The 22207-nt window shown below is 36.9% G+C and overlaps 2 protein-coding genes across 2 annotated transcripts; both read left to right on the top strand.

The window, feature by feature from the left end:
- Positions 1–8218: 8218 nt before the first annotated feature.
- LOC114698392 (keratin-associated protein 20-2-like) lies at positions 8219–8723 on the top strand. The gene has a single exon (XM_028877048.2). It carries the CDS (start codon positions 8254–8256, stop codon positions 8434–8436), a length of 183 nt encoding a protein of 60 aa, XP_028732881.1. The 5' UTR covers positions 8219–8253; the 3' UTR covers positions 8437–8723.
- A 3435-nt stretch (positions 8724–12158) lies between these two features.
- Positions 12159–12666, top strand: LOC114698388 (keratin-associated protein 20-2-like). The gene has a single exon (XM_028877043.2). The coding sequence runs from the start codon at positions 12159–12161 to the stop codon at positions 12348–12350; it is 192 nt and encodes a 63-aa protein (XP_028732876.1). The 3' UTR covers positions 12351–12666.
- The last annotated feature ends 9541 nt before the right edge of the window (positions 12667–22207 follow it).

The following is a 22207-nucleotide window of genomic DNA, read 5'->3' as shown; positions in this document are numbered from 1 at the left end:
ACTTTGGAAAGATTAGGAGATTGTGGTATTTTAAAGGAAAATCATAGGAGAAAATGTTAAAATGATAAAGGTATATAGTATTCTTGGAGCTGGGGTTTCAGAATTTTAAACTTGCATTTTCGTTAACAGTTTCATTAGTGAGTGATAACCTAAGCTTTCAAACACTGAATAGGTCAAAACACCTAAGATTTAAAATTTCATGGGTTTTAGTAAAAGTTTACAAAATATAATTGACAAAAAATTACTTTTCAAATCTTGAAAGATAATTATTTATGGTCTTGAAAACGAATCCACTTAACAGACCACTAAAGTATTGTAGAAAGTGCCAAAATGGATGGGGAAAAGTCCCAGAGCCTCAACCCTAGAAAAGCAGCTAAGGAATAGTGAGAGCAGGAGAAATTGTCTTCTCCTGGGAAAAGCACAGAAATTGGTTTTCCAATGCCAAATGCTCATCCCTGAGAACATATGTATAACATTACACAGACTGAAATTTAGAAATACATATATACAAATATATATACATATATATGTATATATAGAAAGAGGCATATACATCTAAGAACAATTAATGAAAGAAAGAAAGATGACATAAATTAGGAAGAGCAAGGGGCCTATATGGGAGAGTTTCTAGGGAGGTAAAAGAAAGTATAAATGATATAATTATATTAATCTCCAAAATAAAAGACAAAATGGAGAAAAGAAAACTATTATGTAATACTTCACATGTTGCTTTATATACTGAAAACAAAATGAAAACATGTATTCCAAGAATAACTCCTGATATTCTGGTAATCAGAGGGAGGTGACTCCTAGAATAATTAGAGCTCAGTCATAAAGAAATAGTTCAGGAAGCAATAGGACTATATGACCTATATGACCACATATCCTTGTGGGTGTCACCAGTGTTCATTGTACTTCATAACTCTGGTCAACTGAAGGGCTATACATACAACCTGAGACTGTCAACAGGATTAATAATAAACATGATTGGATGACATGATAACCACACTTGAAGTCACCTAAGGAAATAAAATAACAGTTTTGTATGTCTCAAATAGGGACATGTATTTATTTGTTGGGAAATCTTTAATAACTTCATTTACACACAGCTCTTTAAAGCTGTGAGAATGTACTGTTATGGGTTTGAATAATACAAAATGCACAAAAGAAATGAAAGCTCTCTGAAAGTCTGTACATGACTTAGAACTCAAACTGAAACATTCTGAAGATTAAATATATAACATTAAAAATTGCAAGGAAACAACTGCTGAAAATACAGGGTAGGAAAAGAAACCTAAAAGGGAATAAGGATGAACAAATATAAAACAAACTGATATACAGAAGAGGGTATCACAGGGCTAAACCATGTGCAGTCGTATAGAGGTGCATCATGAGACATGGACAGCACTCAGGAGCATCCATTGTACTTAAAGTCTTTCAGTGAGATGAATAGCTGTTTATTTATTACTTATTTGTCATACTTTTTTTCCTTTAAGACATGGCTCACATCATGAAACATTTTCACATTCATCTTGTACATAGCATTGCTCTTTAAAAAGTTCTCCTGTGAATTCTCTAGGCTATATCACAAAGTGTCTTCCTAAAACATCTTCCCCATTCTGCCATACTGTTCTGTTGTTCAGGGTATGTGGAATCACATTTTGCATACACTCATATTCACACCACAAAAAATAACTGAAATAATACCAGTAATGCCTCCAATACTCTTGTGAGCCTTCATAACCTACCATGAGTAATTCTTTTTGAATCAATGAGTATTTATTTCTGCAGCTGTTTACAAAAGCATAGCTTTTTTTTTTATTTTTTTTACAAAAGCATAGCTATGATTCCTTAAAACTTCCAACAATTTTATTGGCTTGAAGGAATATTAGTGCTCACAAATGATGAATGACTAAATTTCAGGGTTTGTTTTGTTATGTAGGCACTTTCTGATCCAGCACTGGACTTTATTCACTTCTTACATCCCCTCTTTGAAGCCAATGGTAATGGACATTGACATTTCCACGGCTAGGAGCCAGCATTTGCCATTTTTACTTTTGCGAATAGTATTTGGGGGTGGGGGGATTTAAGCTTTGCAAACTTGATCTTTGGGGACTAGACATATCATGACTGCTTTCTGCTGAGTAAACATGTCTAAAACCAATACAGACATAAGCAGTGAGAAAAGGCTCATCTTCTGGTCAGGAAACTGCAAAAACCATGCTGCAAGATGAATAAGTACAAGAAGAAATAACGAACCTATGCAATTTAAATAAACAGTCTTCCAAAGTGGTATAGTTCATTCTTCAAGTAATAGCTGGAGTAACTCATGAGAACTCCATAAAGATTGAGTCTTTTATCAGAGTGAAATAACTTACAGCTAAAAAGAAAAGCAAAACAATTGTATTAACCAAACTTCCTAATCATGTAACTCAACATACAAATTAATTCATTAATTTGCACATTATTTATTTGTATACTTACCTTAGGAGATACAATATTTATCACCATATTATCCTGCTGTGATTTATCAATAAGCTGCATACTACAAACTGAACATTAAGATAGCAACTACAGCCATTGAAAGGGCAGTAGGAAATGTTGCAAAATACCCACTCTGCTTCACAATTTCACTATACTTTACAATCAAGAATTTGTAGAAATCAGGATTTGCTGTGGGATGGTCTGTGTCAAATTGCTCTGATTGGTCAATAAATAAAACACTGATTGGCTAGTGGCTAGGCAGGAAGTATAGGTGGGACTAACAGAGAGGAGAAAGAAAGAACAGGAAGGCAGAAGGAGTCACTGCCAGCCGCCACCATGACAAGAAGCATGTGAAGATGCTGGTAAGCCACGAGCTGCATGGCAAGGTATAGATTTATGGGAATGGATTAATTTAAGTTATAAGAACAGTTAGCAAGAAGCCTGCCACAGCCATACATTTTGTAAGCAATATAAGTCTCTGTGTTTACTTGGTTGGGTCTGAGCAGCTGTGGGACTGGCGGGTGACTGTGGACAAAGCAGGAAAACTCTAGCTAAAAGGATTAATCCTGATTTCCTTTTGTTGGTATTGATTTTCCCATGGTGAGTGGTTTTAGGAAAATATCGCAAAGATCATGTAAAACCTTACATCTTCTAAAAGTCATGAATCCTCTAGATTTTTGTGGCAGCTATAACATGTGTTTCGCCTCTTTTGTACTTAAATTTTTTATGATAATTTCTCATTGGTTGAAGATAAACACATAACCCAAAGGCAAAAATTTTCTAAGAATGCCTTGCTGGAAAATGCATTGGAAAGGGAAGAAACAGTACCGAGCTGCCAAATCTATGACTAAATTCAGTTTTAGTCAAACACACAATGCATTCCCCCTTCTATACACAAATCTGCATGTGAATGGCACCAGTAAAGAATGTCTCATATGTTAAAATAATTGACCTAACATTTATTATTTAACATGTTATCTCCTTAAGAATGCTCCACAATTCCCATGAGCGAGGAAGACTCCTTTGTCTCTATGGAATTCCTCTTGCATCTCCAGGTAACTGTTAAGTAAGACAAGGCCAAAACATGTCACCATCTTCTACCAATGCTGTTTAATAAGCATGTGCTCTACCTACATTCACACACACACACACACACACACACACACACACACGCACATGCACACATGGACACATACACGTACACACAAATACATAAAATAATTATTTTTAAGTGTTCACCATCCATAACCATCAGATAAATACAAATAAATATTGATTTAAAATTGCATCTTATCCCACAGACTATTACAACTCTAAAAAGAATATAAAGATATATCTAAGTGTAATATGAGTCCTAACCAAAAAAACAAAAACAACTACAAAATATGTTTGTGAAGCATTTGAGGAAAGTTTAACATGAATTAAATTGTATAGGATGCCAAGGTTTGTTAAACATTATTGGTGTGGAAATGAAATTATGGCTATACATATATATGAAACTCCTTCTGTAATAAAATACTTATAAGAAAATTCTGTCATAAAAAGCACTGATTATGCAGGAATAGGGAGCACTGATGGCAGAATATTGACACTTATTAAATCTTGAGGGTATGTTTGTGAAGCTCCACAGTTTAATATACTGTTATGCATACATCAAAGAGTCCTTGATAAAATAAATAATGATACACAGAGAATCTACAATGTGTATGTATATGTGAATATTTATATATACATATATATGTAATCCAATGAGAAATATTAAACTAATATACATTACAGTATTTCTGTTCTTATTTACCCTGAGGCCTTTTAGCAGTAACTTTCTGAAAAACCTTTCTTTAAAGTTATACAATCTAGTCCTGAGAAGATCTTGGGCTCAAGTGTAAAATATTAATAAATGATCTAAAATCTTAATACTTATATATAATATAATATACATTCAATAATAAACACTGAATAAAGTATGGTTAATCACAATGAAAACTTCTTGGGTCTAGCTGATGAGAAATTAGATTTCATTGATATAAACTTCCATTAGAAACTTAAACAAAATCAGAATTTCACTTTAGCACACAATGGTATTCATTTGATGATACATTCATGTGTTCTGTTATAATGGTGATTTTTATTCATCTGATGCAAGATTTAACAAAAATACTTCAGTGTGCTCTTTTTGTTCATGACACGCCTTGCCTTTGACATGTGGATCTAGGTAGATTCCACAGAGGTTATCTATAGTGCATTCATCTGACACAGAATCTGGAGCATGGTTTCCTCTGAGTGAAGATTTGCCTTCACAGGGCACAGTCTTCTTAGACAATACTGAGAAAGCTCAAAAGAGGTCCATACTCTCCTTGTGCCACCATGGTTCATTACACACAGGACTGCACATGCTACAGTCAGGACAGTACGCTACTGTAAAATCAAGATAATTCCAAAAAATACAGCAGAGTGGCAACATCTATAACCTCACATCAACCTCAGCTTGGCTTGCAATTTGAGAATTAGCTACAGACACAAGCACGTACAAGGTAAGGCCATGTCATTTGAGGCCACTGACCTGAAGAAGTTCATTTTCGTTTTATTTTATTATAGAAAGTTAATTACATATCTAATATTAGGTTCCTTGGGGATAGCTTACATTCGTCCAGTTTTGTGTGTATTTGTGTATTTGTATTTCCTGTAACAACTCATTTTATACCTGCTCTTAGTTTTCCTGTGAGAACTCGAACAGGTTTTAGTGAGTTTCTTATTTGCATACTATTTATCATTTAATGTGTTAACCATTATCTTAACCTATACTAGGTGTTTGAGAGGTGTGGTTTAGCTAGAAGTGAGTCACCATGGACATGCCTTTGGAGGTCCTAACAGGCTCCAGATCCACTCCTCTTTCTCTGCTTCCTGCCTGCAATGAGATAAACAGCCTATGCATAGGTGTGCTTCCATAACATTCTACCTAAGCTCATAGGGCCAAGTGATCATGGGCTGAGCCCTCTAAGACCTTAAGCCAAAATAAATCATTCTGGAGCAAGAGAGACGGCTCTGCAGTGAAGAGCAGTTAAGAGTTCAGTTCCCACCACTCACACTGGGCAGCTCTCAGCAGCCGGTACTGCCAGTTCCATAGGGCACTATGCTCTCCTCCAAACCCTGCAGGCACAAGCGCACAGTGGCAGACACTCACACAACCGCACAGCTGTACACAGACTAAAGATTAAAACATACATCCTCAGCATAAAGAGTTCCTCTCATTAAGTTGCTCTGTTAGGTGTTTGGTCCCAAAGAGCAGAAAATTAATCAGTTAATAGTCGCTACTTGAACATCTCACGAGGAAAACAAGCACTTCATTGTTGGTTTCTATCCCCTTTGTGCATCTCAGCTGCTAGAAAAATGAAGATTCCATTCCCCTAATGCAAATATGTTGGAGGCGTCCATTCTTTACCTTCGCACTACATGTTTCTTTCTTTTTTTTTTTTTAGCATTCTTTGTAGTTTTTCTACTCACTTGTGACAGGCTGTCGTCACAAGATCTGCTGTCTGCTAAGTGCTGGGATTAAAGGCGTGCGCAACCACCGCCCGGCACATGTTTCTTATTAAATTGATTTAATAAATAGTTCAGCATTTTTAAGTGACTCTGTCACTTAGGTACAATTTTAGCACAAAGTGCTGCAAGAGATAAAGCAAAACAATAAGAAACAAATCACAAATGAAACAAAAAAAAAAAAAAAAAAAAAAAAAAAAAAAAAAAAAAAAAAAAAAAAAAAAAAAACAATAACAGCAAAACAAATAAGACAACTAAATCACTTTGGTAAAGCTGTATAGGTGATAGAGAATTGGGTATTGGACAGCTCTTTTCTATTTTTCAACCACCATTTAACTATGATAGACTATACACACACACACACACACACACACACACACACACACACATATATATATAACATATATGTTATTATACTATTATACACACAGATTTATACATATTGGTGTATAATGTATATGTATGTGTGAATAATAACATACGGTTAGAGAAGATGATTTTAAAGTTTGACAATGTATCTTTAAATAAACTTAGTTAAAATTATCTTTTAATTATGGAAAATTCATTAATAACTTACAAAAAAAGTATAGAATATTTCACCTGCATGTTTGTGGTAAATTTTTTGATGAGCCAGAATGATAAGGGCCTTCTGCTCACGCATGGCACATACAATAAGCAACAGGATACTTCCAAGGCCCTGCATCCAACTCACATTCAGTCTAAGGGAGCATCTTTCTTGCTAATTGACTGACGTTCGGCTTCTGAAACTGTGGACTGTTCTGACACCTCTGTGATGCCTCATCTCTCATTATGAGATTCTCATTTTCTAAAGGAGGATTCTGGTCCTGTAGATTCTCCAAAATCTTCCTGAGCATCTTAATCTATATTGACTTGAATATTGGAATTTGACATCTACATGCTCACTGGAAATGTCAACTTCATCCTATTTACTTGGAAACTATAACTCAGTATTCCCCAGGACTACTCATCTGTAGGAGACATTTACAATGTGCTGTTTATATTATATTTACGTACTGTACCAATTTCATATATTTGGCAGAATATATATATATATATATATAATATATATATATACATGCATACATATATATGATGAACTGTGTGCCTTGTACATTGTGATTCAAGATTTGAGATAATTTACCTCCACTGTATTTCTCTTTGTGTGTGTATATGTGTGTACACATGCATGTGTGCATGCATGTATGCACACATTTGTGTGTGTGAATATCTGTCTGCATGTGTAAGTGAGAAAGAAGAATAGTGATATAGCAATAAGGAGAAAGAGACAGTAATTGACTACAAGAAAACTGTTTCCTGAGTACAGCAAGGCATCTGTACCTATGAACTCACAGTTATTATGACAGCATGCACAGTACCTGTGCTATGCCAAAACAGAGAAAAATCCCAGCATGGAATGGAAAGGTGGACACAAAGTCTAACTCTTAGATAAGGAACTACTGGCAATTATATTGCAAGAAATTCCCAAAGAACTAAAAAAAAATTAAAGGTCATTTTATTTTTTTGAAGATTGAAATAACAAGATTAAAGGACATGACTGAGAAATACACACTGAACCAGGATACACACAATAGTAATTAGTACTTAACAAAACTCACCCACCCACACCTCACCTATCCTGTGTTAGCAAGGCTCAGGATACATTCTTCCACATGAGACTCATTTCACAAAAATATCACAAAGCAAAAACAAAAACAAAAAAAGCAAGAAAAGGGAGGAAGGATGGAAGGGAGGAAGGATGGAAGGGAGGAAGGATGGAAGGGAGGAAGGAAAAACAGAAGAAAGGCCAAACCACTCCTGTGGAATAATGGAAAGCAAAAAAATGTATGAAGGAAAATAATAGTTTTATGATTGTACTGTGAGAAAACCAGGTCATATGTCTTCAACAAACAAAATGTAGAGTAATATAGGAATAGACAGGCTCTTGAAACAGGGTTTCATGCCAGACATCTCATTATTTGACCATAGAACTGTGACACAGGAGCTCAATTATCCCAGTTATTCAGTCTATGTCCAGCAAATCACAGAACTCGTGATGTTTTTGAAAGCACAGGGGAGAAATGTGTGACACTATAATTCCTGTGGCTTTTCCTACCAAACATCCATGTGTATAAAAGGCCCTTAGCAGATGGTGACACCCACATTCAAGAAACCTACCTGTTGTCCATAACTGAAGAGTCCACTCCCGACACCATGTGTTACTATAGCAGATACTATGGAGGCCTGGGCTATGGCTATGGTGGCCTAGGCTATGGCTATGGCTATGGATGTGGCTATGGCTGTGGCTGTGGTGGCTATGGTGGCTATGGTGGCTATGGTTATGGTTGCTGCCGCCCACTGTGCTGTAGAAGGTACTGGTCCTATGGCTTCTACTGAGGAGTTTCTACAGCTTCTCAGTCTATTGGCTATGACCTGCTGTCCTACTGGAAGTATCTCCAGCTCAAATCATGAATTCTTAAATATCTTCAAAACGTCCAACATTATACTGAACTATGAGCAAGATGAATGGACAGCAGTGTGTCAATCTTACTCCTCATCTTCAGGTGGACTGTGTGACAGCTCATAGGGAAAAAAGTTCTTCATAATCTTCATAATTCTGGTCCAGTAGAGAAATTACCTGTGGGGAAATACATGCTTCTGAATAAAGTATTTCTTTGAAAATATTCCTTTCTTACATCTTTGTTAATGTCTCTATTGGTTTGGGATACTTGCTTATGTATTTATGTCTTCTTCATCAATTATGTGTAATAGTGAATAAGTGCCAGAAGATTAAAGGAGAGAGAATAAAAAGGAAGCACAGCAGCAGTGGGAAACATTTTGATTTTGGATTCATATATTGATAGACACTTTGATTATTTCTATAGAGCTGCTATTATATGTAATGTCACAAAGAACCTGTTAGTAGCATACATACCCTTGTGATCAAATCCTTTTGTCTGCTAGTTAAGTTTTCAGAAGAACCAAAAATTAGTTCTACTAATATTTTGGGAGGAGTCTACACAGTGTTTCCTGTAATGGCTGTTATCACATACATTCTCAATAATGGACAAGGTTTCTGATTCTTCACATGTTTTCTAACACCCATGTGTTGGCTAGCTTTATGTCATTGGAAGGAGGGAACTTTAATTGAGAAAATGCCTCCATAAGATCCATTTATAAGGCATTTTCTTAATTAGTGATTGATGGGGATGGCCCAGCCCATTGTAGGGGTGCCATCCCTAGGCTGTTGGACCTAGGTTGTATGAAGACTGAGAAAGCCATATGGAGCAAACAAGTAAGCATCAGCCCTCCATGGTCACTGCATCAGTTCCTGCCTTCAGGTTACTGTCCTGTTTGAGTTTTTGTCTTGACTTCTTTTGATGATGAACAGTGATGTGGAACTATGAGCCAAATAAACACTTACCTTTCCAACCTGCTTTTGTCCTGGTGTTTCATCACAGTAATAGAAACCATAGCTAAGACATCTCAGTTTTCTCTCCATAGCCATTTAATTAACAACTGCTGGGGACAATCTCATTGTAACTTTGATTTACAATTATGAGATAGTGGTGAAATTGAACCTTATTTTACCCTTTGGCTATCTACTAGTTTTCTTTTGAAAAAAATATCTATTTTAATCTCAAATTATTTAATATGTTTGTTTTTATTGTGCTGTTTAGTTGTAGGTAGTACATACATATTTTAGTTATTAATTCCCTACTCTGTGTATCCTTAATTTTTGCTTTCCACTGTGTGGATTGACCTGATGTGCAGAACCTTCCTCTTTGGACATAAGACAATTTGTCTGTTTTCATTTTGAGGCCTATTCTGTTGAACTCCCATGCAGACATGGCTGAGGCCAAGCAAAGAAGCTCTTCCCTGTGTGATCTTATAGGAGTTTCATGGTTTGAAGTTATGTGTAATGTTTTCATTTAGAATTTTGTTTTTAATATTACTTTCATATATAGTTTCAGCCATATGTTCTTTCTTTATATCTATATCAATATATATATATATATATATATGATTGATAGACAGAAAGAAAGAAAGAAAGAAAGAAAGAAAGAAAGAAAGAAAGAAAGAAAGAAAGAAAGAAGGATGGATGGATGGCAGGAACTTGTTTTGTTATATAATGATTATAAATCTACCACTGACAATATTAGTGAGTTCAAGGGATTTTAAGATATGTACAGTAAAATCTGAGTGGATTTTTTCTTTTTTTCTTTCTTTCCTTTCTTTTTCTTTTTTTTTTTTATTGGTTTTTTTGAGACAGGGTTTCTCTGTATAGCTTTGGAGCCTGTCCTGGAACTCACTCTGTAGTCCAGCTGGCCTTGAACTCACAGAGATCCTCCTGCCCCTGCCTCCCAAGTGCTGGGATTAAAGGCATGTGCCAACACTGCCCGGCAGTATTTTTTTTCCATGACATCATCCAATATCTATGTTTGTGGTGGTGGAATCTTATTTGTTTAGATTTGTCTGTTAGAATGTCAAACTCTCTGAATTTGCAAATTTATAAAAAAAAATTGAAAAGAAACATAACCGTGCCTTTTAATGATGGGTTTCATCATCCTTACCAGTACTCCATCCATCAGCTACAAAGTGAGAGAAAGAGGAACTGCATACAGCTTGCTTGGTCTCTTTAAAGAGTACTCATAACAAGATTTTATGAAGAGACTATATTCAGGTTAGCATCTAACATTTTGTGCATAATTGACAAAGATTCCACCACAACACAAACTTCAGGAAACTGATCATAAACACTGTGCCCATGGGTATATGTGTGTGTGAATTTGCATGTGCTATGTCTGCCATGTAGCCAGTTGAGAGGATGCAAGTGAACTTGTGCGAAGCCACAGTAAACACCAAGTGCATTACTCCATGTTCTGTCTGCCCACCGAATCCTTTTGACAGAGAGTGTCACACTGCACATCGACTTAGGCTGGCAACCAGCAAGCTCCAGCAACCCTCCTGTCTCTAACCCACACAGCACTAGGGTACAGGCATGTGACTCCTTAGTTCTGGGGATTTTAACTAAGAGCTTCACACATACATGCCAAGTACTTTCACCCATGGAGTTGTCTCACCAAACACTGGGTAAACTTTTCAAGCAACACGTCACTGCTTTTCTTTCAAAATTATGTGTAAGAGCGCATGTGGACCCTGACTTAAAAACAAATAAAGTTAGAGTTGGAAACACTGTTGGGTGGTTAAGAGCTATGGATGCTCTTACTGTAGGGCTCAGGTTCAATTCCAAGCACCCACACAACAGTTCACATCTATATGTAACTCCATTTCCAGGAATGTACAATCTATACCTGACATTTTCAGGTACTGTATTCACATGCTACCCAGGCATATATTTGCCAAAACCTGAATACATAAATGAAATAAAATAAATTTTTAAATTAAGGTTCATTGAAATTGATGGTAGATCACCCACTCAACAAGAATGAGTTTCAGGGTTACACCTACAATACTTTTACATGGGCTTACAGAGAAAAACATGGATCATGTACAGTTTCTGCACAGAAAATGGTACATTGTGCTCCAGCAGTTTTAAAACAATATATATAGCAAATTTGTGCTTAGGAATAAATCTAGATAAATTAAAATAAGGTAAAAATTTGCCACCAATTACACATAGTGTAAGCAATAAATAGCTTATTCTTCATGAGCAAGACTTCAGAAATGCTCCCTTCAGCAACAATAACAAAAACTTGAAAGAGCACAAAGACCTTCCTGTGGGGTAATGGACTAAATAAATGTAAAAAGGAGAAAACTATTACTGATTTATATTAGCTGACAAAATCATGTGATGCATTCACTAAACTAGATGAAGAATGATCTAGAGTCTTGAAAAATGAAAGTATTGCATGATTTGACCATTGGATTTTGAAGTAGGAGCACAATTATCTCAGTTATGCAGCCTTGTTTATCCAGTAAATCCTGGAACTCGTGATGTTTCCTGAAGCACAGTGCAGAGATGTGTGATGCTGCAATGCCTGTGGTTTTCCCCAACAACAACCCAGCTGTATAAAAGGCCCTTGGCAGATGGTGACAGCCAGACTCAAGGAACCTACTGCTTATCTTCTCTGAACAGACCACTCACTCCTGACAACATGTGTTACTATGGAGGATACTATGGAGGCCTGGGCTATGGCTATGGTGGTCTAGGCTATGGCTATGGCTGTGGTTATGGTGGCTATGGTGGCTATGGTGGCTATGGTGGCTATGGTGGCTATGGTGGCTATGGTTATGGCTGTTGCCGCCCACTGTGCTGTAGAAGGTACTGGTCCTGTGGCTTCTACTGAAGAGATTCTGTAGCTGCTTTTCCTCCTAACTATAACAACCTCTCTAAGTTAAAGTATCTCCAAGTGTTTTAAAAGGAGAATTATTTTAATAGCTTCAAAAACACTTTTATATTCTCAATTATCTGTGGAAAAAAAGAAATTCAACTTGTCTATATGGTTTCATCCTAATTAATAATACAGTATGACAGTCTGTAAAAAAAAAAAAAAACTCTTCTGAAAATGTACTTAATAATGATGTAGACTACATCTAACTTGGCTCTTCACTTACATGTAAAATAGACTTGTGTTGTTAAATAAACCATATTTGTTTCAAGTATTGCCTTGTTCCAGTCCTAACAATTGCCTACAATAATCTTCCAAATGTATCTGTGAGTTTGCAAAAGTTGCATGTGTTCATTTGCCTCTGGGAATGAGAGAGGTAAGTTTATTAAAACCATGAGATAGTTTATCAGTTTCAAATCAACATTAGAGTGTTTTGTTTTGCACAGGTCTATTATTTTTCAAATATGTAATCCCTATGTCCAAATTTTCTCTAAAATCTCATCATTTTCACCTTTGAAATAGTTATGCTTCATTGCAAAAGCCAAGGTGTCAACAGTACCTCTCCCAGAGGACTGTTGATAAGGATGGCGTGAGAGAACATTGATATGTACATTATCAGGGTTTTCCCTATTAGCGTCTCATTCTTTTTACCTGCTTGACATGTCCCAAGAGCTGCCAATCAACTGATGTAACTGTTAGACACACACACACACACACACACACACACACACACACACACACACACACGTTTCTCATGCTTGCATGTCAGGCCAGTTACTGACTCAATCATCTCCCTGCCCTCTTTCATACAGTCTTGCTGTCCCTAAGAAGGTCCAGCATAGACAGTCGCAGTCAGTCGGTGCCAATTCCCCACTCCTTAACTAAATCCACAGCTGTGCTTCTGCCACACACACTCTGTGCCATTCCAGAAACTGCTACAGTGGTCAGCATTACAATTATAGAGCCCAGACGGTGGCTGAGGTATGAATTGCTCTGCTGCTATCTTCTTTATCTGGTGCCAAACATTCCAGTCCTATCTGTTGAGAAACATTAAAAAAAAAAAAAACCCACAGTGCAGATAATTTCACTGCCCCCTCTTCTGAGTTTGGATTAGTGATTGTGAAAAACTGAGTTCTCCCTAAAGTCAGAGAAGGAAAGATAGTATTATTAGGTAACACTAATGTAAACTGTATGCATGCATATAGCTGGAGAGTTTTCTCTCAAGGTTCCACCAAGCCCCAGCAGTCTGACAGCCCACTTATAAAATAAACACACAGACACTTATATTATTTAAACTGTTTGGCCTAATGGCTCAGGCTTCTAGCTATCTAGTTCTTATATCTTAAATTAATCCATTTCTATAAATCTATACCTTGCCATGTGGCTTGTGGCTTACCAGCATCTTCACATGCTGCTTGTCATGGTGGCAGCTGGCAGTGTCTCCCTCTGCCTTCCTGTTCTCTCAATTCTCCTCTATTTTACTCCCACCTATACTTCCTGCCTGGGTACTGGCCAATCAGTGTTTTATTTAATGACCAATCAGAGCAACACATTTGGCATACAGACCATCACACAGCACATGCAAGTAAAGCTATACCCACTGATAAAATATCCAAAATACTAAAACCCTATCAGAATATACTGATGTCATAACCAATAATTGCATTAATTACTCTGAAATACAATACTTCTCACAAGGTGAGCCTCATTTTTCCTGCTCATATTTGTCGTCTTTATCTTTTGTTTGGTGGTAGGCTGGTTTGGACAGGATTCCACAGAGCCCAGGATGGCCTTGAGCTTGCTATGTAGCTAAGGATAAACTTTTATCATCACATCCAGCTGTGTAGCTGAGGATGAACTTTTATCATCAGATCCAGCTGTTGTCTCTATTCTCAGCTTATTCTTGGACACAGAACATTTGAACGGAAACATATTTCTTTGTTTCTGAACAGCCTATTTTATTTTGGTCTGTTCAAATATATTTCTATTCAGGCTAAATTTGTAATCATGGGAAACTTTTCATTTGATGATATTTCAGAGAATTCATACTATTTTCATTAAAAAGGATTAATTCATTTCTATTTGACTTTCAATAGTTTCACATAAAATAAAAATCTAAAGAGTGTCATGTGGTATCCTTTATTGTGAGAAACATTTTTCCCAAATGATATTTTTAGATACATTAAATTTATATTCATTTAAAAATACCATCCACAGAGTGAGTCCCAAGTTTACCAGATATTATGAAAAGTCATGTAGTAACCTCATTAACACAGTAAAACAAATATATTTATTTTTTCTCTAAAATCGTAGATAATTTTCTAACATCCTCTTTAATCTCCAGGTCTTTGTGACTGGATTAGTAAAACAGGTGTATTAATAATCAGTGAAACAGAAGCAGAAAACAGAAAACAAGGATAAAATAAATAGAAATCAGATAACAAACTGACATATTAAAGTTCTCAGATATCAATATTTACTCAAAATATAAATGCACTAAATTCACCCATGTAAGGATAGCATAAGCAGACTGGAAAAATGTATGATCCAACAATATACAATTTGCATGTAACTCTCTAAAGAAAAACAACCTCTTAGATTTAATATAAGTGATACAAATACTATGGCATGCAGCTATTAATAAACATTGTACGAAAAAGCCACTTTGGTTAAAGGTTCTGTTCAGTAACAAGTAGCTTCTTATTGCCCTGTGTGCATTTGCCATGAGGCATTGTCTCAGGCTCACACAACTGTGATTGCTGCTTTCAATTGTCATGACCAGCGCTGTTGTAACATTTCTGTCCACAGTTTTGTAAATACATTTGTTTGTATTTTTCTCTTTTATTGATTTCTTCTGATTTTTGTTTGTCTTTCCCTCAATTTCTTTAAGGGAATTTTTCATTTCCCCATTAAAGAACTCTATCATCTTCATAAAGTTATTTTTAAGGTCTCTCTCTTCTGCTTCTTCTAAATTGTGATGTTCAGGTCTTGCTGTTGTAGAACCACTAGGTTCTGGTGGTGCCGTATTGCTCTGTATGTTGTTGTACGTATTTTTGCACTGGCATCTATCCATCTCTTCCTCCAATAGGTGCAATAGGTGTCTGTGTCTAAGGGAGCTGCTCTTGGTCCAAACAGAGCTTTTGGTCCAATCAGGGTTGGCAGATTCTTGTCTGAGGGATCTGCTCTTGTTCCTCTTGGCTTAATCAAAACTGGCAGATTCTATGTCTCAGGGAGCCACTGAGGTCACAGGGGACCAGTGGTTTGGGGCAGGGGGTGAGTCTTGTAGATTACAGGGTCAGGTGGGATGGGGAATGTTGGTGGGGATGCCTGCCTGCAGGAATCTTCCCTGCTGGCTTGCATCTGGGGGAGCAATGGGTGGGCAAAGGGGGGCACAGGTAGTGCCTCCAGGGCCTGGGTGACTTTTAACTAGTTGTCTCTCATTTATTTAATAAGATTTATTTAATAAGATTATTTAGATGCTCTTGAATTAGAATATGTATGGATTGCATTCACCTCAAAATACTCATACAATCTCTTCTTAAAGTTCTGTCAATTTATTCTTTACAGTTTGTGTTGAAATCATTTTATGTGATTTAATCTAAATAGAACTTTTGTAAATCATTAACCCCTCTAATACCATTTAGTCACAAGATAATCCTATCCCAAGAGGAACACATACCAGTTTTCTGTAAACCAATATACACAATTTAGAAGTCTACATGTCTCTATAAACGTTCCTTTGTGGGGACTGGAGAGATGAGTCAGTTTGTAAGAGCAGATGCTACACTAACATGAAGACCTGAGTTTAGATGCCACCAACCACAGACAAAGCTGTGTGGTCTCCAGCCCCAGGAGGGTCAGAAACAAGAGGTCACTGGCACCTGCCTTCCTAGTTCCACATTCAGTGAGAGATCCTGTATCACAAAAATAAGGTGCAAAGCAACAGAACTAGGCAACATCCTCTGGGGTGCATCAGCACATCACCTACACACACACACACACACACACACACACACACACACACACACACACGCATTTGTGCTCTCTTTCTTTCTCTCTTGCACTCACACACATTCACATTCACACTCACAAACTCACACTCTCATACACAGAAATACACTCTTTTACACACATGCTCACACAGACTCACACATAATGCATGCACACACACACACTTCTTTTTATTCTACATACAATATCAACAGCATTATTTAGTTTTAAAACTTTGATAGCTTGCATTGTGACTTTGTATTTGATCTGTCTCAAGGTAGCTTTCTAATTTGGAAGCTGGGTAGACTTTCTTGTTTCACTCTTTTTATAGTTTTCTAAAATTGATTATATGTGACTAAAATTCAAACCACAACTTGAAGTGCATTATAGTATTTGGAAGCTTGCTTATGGCAGCTTTTCCTCAGGTTTAGAACTCCTCTTGCTCACTTAAAAACCATGCTTTCTAACTTCGGATTCAGTTATTTTCAGCTTTCTGTCAAATTTAGTAAGTACACCATTTTTTAAACTCTTTATATCCTTGTTTACCTATATTTGAATTACCTATTCATATAGTTATTCATATTCATATGTATTTAATTCCATTAATGTTGTGGCAAGAGCTTTTACTTTTGATAACTATGCTATTCACATAACATTGAATGTTACTAGGTTTTTTTTAATGTTTTGTTCTCTGCATGGTTATATTACATTCTTTACTTGTATAGTTTTGTTGCCTTAAAGTGTATCATATCTGTTATTAATGTAGGTAATGCTTATTATCTTCATATTAATGTTAGCATATTATATTAGATTAATAATTAACTTTCAAATACATTTGGCATATTAAGAGATTGTCTCTTTTAGCAACATGTACTTAACACTGTGTTTATCCAGATTTTAATTTTCTGAAATTTTATTAATAAATTTATCTTATTTATACTATTTACCAATATATGGATATAAAATATATATGTATGGGTTTACCATACCTTCACTGTTTGATCTTTTCTCAAGGTTTCCATATTCCATTTTTTGTTTAGTCAGATATTTTATATCCTACTTTTCTCTCTTTTAAAGAATTTTTAATTTCTTTTTTATATGTATGTGTGTTTTTGTTTGTGTATGTTGCCAGAATATAACCACACACATACAGAGAGAGAGAGAGAGAGAGAGAGAGAGAGAGAGAGAGAGAGAGAGAGAGAGAGAGAGAGAGAGAGAGTACATAGAGAGGTAAGAAGACAACATGTAGGAATTGGTTGCCTGCTTCTACTGTGAATTCCACTGTGAATTGAACTCAGGTTGTCAGGCTTAGTAGCCATCTTTTTGATCCACAAAGCTATTGCCCTGGTTCTGTTTTTCTATCCCTTGACTTGAAAATTACATGTTGTTTTAATTTAGATGTTGTCATTCAATAAAGAATAAAATATAGTTTTCTAGATCATATCTTAAGTTAAATTGGCATTTTATCATTCACGTAATCCTAAACCCTTAAAGTACGTAAGTGTCATTATAAAATTCCATCTTTAGTTCTATTGTTTCAGGCAGTTAATTCTATACATAATCTCTTTGGTACTCCACAATATGAAAGAGGATAAAGAGATGATGATGATGATCAATATTTACTGTGGTAATCACTACCCCCTTATTCCTCAATCTTAATTGTGTTTTCAAGAGAAACAATTTTTTGTTCATTTAACAAATTCTTCATAGCATATCCTTTAATGTGTCTGATGCCAACAAATGCCTTGTATTTGTATGCCTGGCATGATTGTTATTTCCTTTTACCATATAAATATTTCCACTTACAACTATTAATTAAGCACTTTAAAAGGCCATCTCTAAAGAAATCAAACAAATTTGGATTTGCAGCATAATTAAAATTCTGGCATTAGTTTTCACAGATTTATAAATTGTGTATCCTCAAAACGAACGTTAGCCTGTTAAGATGATCTTAATTAAACTTAGAAGAGAATAGAAAAACATTTTCAGTAATCCATGAAAGAAATGCTTCAATTACAAGAAATTCTGAAGGGAAAAAGTAAAATGTGTCTCCTTTCACTGGTCAGAATTCCTCTACCTGAGTGCTTGAGAAGACAGAAGAGTCACAGGGATGCTTGAGAGTAACCAGTGATTTAGGTAAAAGCTAACATATCACAAAGTCACATGTGGTCCCTCTACTCTTCTGGGATAATACAGCTTTCTCCTCCTTTAGCCAATCTTGTTCAATTTTTGGGTAAGAGCCTTTTACTGGAATATTTATCATGAAATGCTTCTAAGAAAAGACCCTAATAAAAGTAATTCCTAGTTCCTGTGGTAAATGAAAGAAAGTAGAAACAGACGAAATAATATAGAGTTGTTTTCAGAAAAGGCTGTGTAAGCTTCCTTTGTACACACAAGTAATGCAACCCTTTCAGAGACATAGCTCAGGTGCCATTATGCAGTTCCTGTTTAGAGTGACAGGTTTAGATGAGTCTTTGTCTTATTCTAACATAAGATTTTAAGATTTGCATATGTGAACATAGTTGAACAAGTGTCCTTGTGGTATGATTGAGCATCCCTTGGGTATATGCTCAAGAGTGGTATCATTGGGTCTTGAGGTAGATTGATTCCAGTTTTCTGAGAAACTGCTATACTGATTTCCAAAGTGGCTGTACAAGTTTGAACTCCCACCAACAGTGGAAGAGTGTTCCCATTGCTCCACATTCTCTCCAACATAAGCTGTCATCAGTGTTTTTTATGTTAGCCATTGTGACAGGTTTAAGACGGTATCTCAGAGTCATTTTGATTTGCATTTCCCTGATGACTACAGATGTTGAGCACATCCTTAAATGTCTTTTGGCCATTTGAGATTCTTCTGTTGAGAATTCTCTGTTTAGCTCTGTAGCCCATTTTTTTAATTGGATTGTTTGGTATTTTGATGTCTAGTTTCTTGAGTTCTTTATATGTTTTGGAGATCAGCCCTCTGTCATATGTGGGGTTAAGATCTTTTCCCATTCTGTAGGCTGTCACATTATTTGTAATAGCCAGAACCTGGAAACAACCTAGATGCCTCTCAACCGAAGAATGGATAAAGAAAATATGGTACATATACACAATGGAGTATTATTCAGCTGTAAAAAACAATGACATCATGAAATTTGCAGGCAAATAGATGGAACTAGAAAATATCATCCTGAGTGAGGTAAACCAGAATCAGAAAAAAAAACATGGTATGTACTCACTCATAAGTGGATACTAGATGTAAAGCAAAGGATAATCAGACTACAACCCACAGCTCCAGAGAAGCTAGGAAACAAAGAGGACCCTAAGTCAGATCCATGCATCACTTTGGGAAAGAGAAACAGATGAGATCTCCATGAGTAAACTGGGGGTTGGAGGATAATAGAGGGGAGGGGATGGGGAATGAGAACATGAGGGAACCATGAGGGAATGGGGTGGTTGAGCTGGGGGAGGGATGGAGCGAGAGAGCAATAAAAGAGATCTCTTGATAGAGGGAGACATTATGGGGTAAGTGAGAAAGCTGGTGCTAGAGAAATTCCCAGGAATCCACAAGGATGACCCCAGAGTAGACTACTAGCAATAGTGGAGAGAAGTGCCTTACCCCTATAATCAGAATGATGAATACCCTAACTGTCATCATAGAGCCTTCATCCAGTAACTGATGGAAGCAGATGTAGAGATCCACAGCCAAGCACCAAGCTGAGCTCCAGGAGCCTAGTCAAAGAGAGGAGTGAGGGATTATATGAGCAAGGGGGGGGGGGTCAAGATCATGACTTTGGACTGACAGCTGTGGAGCCTGCAGGGGACTGGGCTGGGCCCTCTGCATGGGCAAGACAGTTGTGCAGCTTGGTCTGTTTGAGGGGCCCCTGACAGTGAGATCAGGATCCATCCCTGGTGCATGAACTGGAATTTTGGAGCCCATTGCCTATGATGGGACAGCTTACACAGCCTTGAAGCAGGGGGAGGGTTTGGACCTGCCTCAGCTGAATGTGCCTGGCTTTGCTGACTCCCCATGTTAATCCATACATTTTCAGAGGAGGGGATGGGGAGATGGACCAGGAGGAAGGCTGGGGGGAGCAGGAGGAGGGATGAGGGAGGGATCTTCTGTGGTTGGTACATGGAATGAATAAAAAAATTTCTTAATTAAAAATAAAAGAAAAAACTCATGCTGGAGAAATCTACAGAGACAACTGAACCAAGCTCATAGGAACTCACAAACATTAGACTCACAGCTGCAGAACTTGCATGGGACCAGACTAGGCCCTCTGCATATGGGAGACAGTTGTGTAGCTTGGTCTGTTTGAGGAGCCCCTGGCAGTGGGATCAGGATCCATCCCTGGTGCATGAACTGATTTTCTGGAGCCCATTACCTATGGTGGGATGCCTTGCTCAGCTTTGATGCAGAGGGGAGGGGCTTGGCCCTGCCTCAACTGAATGTACCAGGGTTTGCTGACTCCCTGTGGAAGGCTTTACCCTTTTGGAGGAAGGGATGGAGGCTGACCTGGCAGAGAGAAGGCTGGGGAGAGAGCAGAAGGAGGGATGAGAGGGGGTTGGTATGTAAAATGAATTTTAAAAAGGATATGCATACATTTATGCCATAAGAAACTTTAAAACTTTAACTATACCTATAGATGCCCAGGAACATGTGATAAAGGATATCATTATCTAAAATGACATTTTTAGGAACATTTACCCAAGCCAAGAATATGAAATTATGAGATATTACTAAATAAAATTAAAGTCATAGAAAAATGGAAAACTGGGGCTGGAGAGATGGCTCAGAGGTTAAGAGCACTGACTGCTCTCCCAGAGGTCCTGAGTTCAATTCCCAGCAACCAGATGGTGGCTCACAACCATCTGTAATGAGATCTGGTGCCCTCTTCTGGTGTGCAGTCATACATGCTGTATACGTAATAAATAAATAAATCTTTTTAAAAAAAAAAAAGAAAAGAAAAGAAAAATGGAAAACTATCTTATTTTTAAGTGCTGACAGAATTAACCTTACTAAAATTCCATACTACTAAAAGTTATTGGTGCATTTATGATTTCATGGTTCCATATGAATTCTCAGGTTGTTTTTTTTTCTATTTCCCTAAACAATTAATATATAAATAACTCAGCAAGAAAATTCAGAGTGAGAGGAAAATCTATACAAAGAAAAATATAGATACATCAGGTACACAGTTGTTAATTAAAATTATATGGAACACTATAAGTAAAAGGTAAAATGAAAAGAACCTGAATTAAAATGAGCAGAGAGTTAGAATGTCTATTCACAAAAGAAAACAAATAGAACATACATATCTAAGATTCATGATAGCTGTGGATAGTAGACAGTTTTCCTACATTTCTCAGTCATTCCTGTTTTGTCTTTGGAGAACTCTATTTAGTTCCATTGCCAGATTTTTGTTTTGGTTTGGTTTGGTTTTGGTTTTTCAAGACAAGGTTTCTCTGTGTAGTTTTGGTGCCTGTCCTGGATATAGCTCTGTAGACCTTACTGATTCACAAAGATCCGCCTGGCTCTGCCTCCTGAGTGCTGGGATTAAAGGCGTATGCCATCACTACCCAGCCTCCGTTGCCAGATTTTTAACTATGTTGTTTGTTTTCTTCATGTTTGGTTTTTCAGTTGTATGTATACTATAGATAATAACTTTCTGTCGGATGCATAGCTGCTAAAGATTATTTTCCCATTTCGTAGGCTTCCTCTCCACTTGAATGCCGGTGCCCTTTGCGGTGCAGAAGCTTTTTAGATTCACGAGGTCACATTTATTAACCATTGGTCTTGATGTCTGCGCTACTGTTCAGAAAGCCCTCTCCTGTGCCGA

The sequence above is a fragment of the Peromyscus leucopus genome, chromosome 12 (assembly GCF_004664715.2).
Source record: "Peromyscus leucopus breed LL Stock chromosome 12, UCI_PerLeu_2.1, whole genome shotgun sequence".
In the NCBI taxonomy this organism is placed as follows: Eukaryota; Metazoa; Chordata; class Mammalia; order Rodentia; family Cricetidae; genus Peromyscus; species Peromyscus leucopus.
The sequence above is the reverse complement of the archived record's forward strand: the minus strand, read 5'-3'. Positions and strand labels throughout refer to the sequence as shown.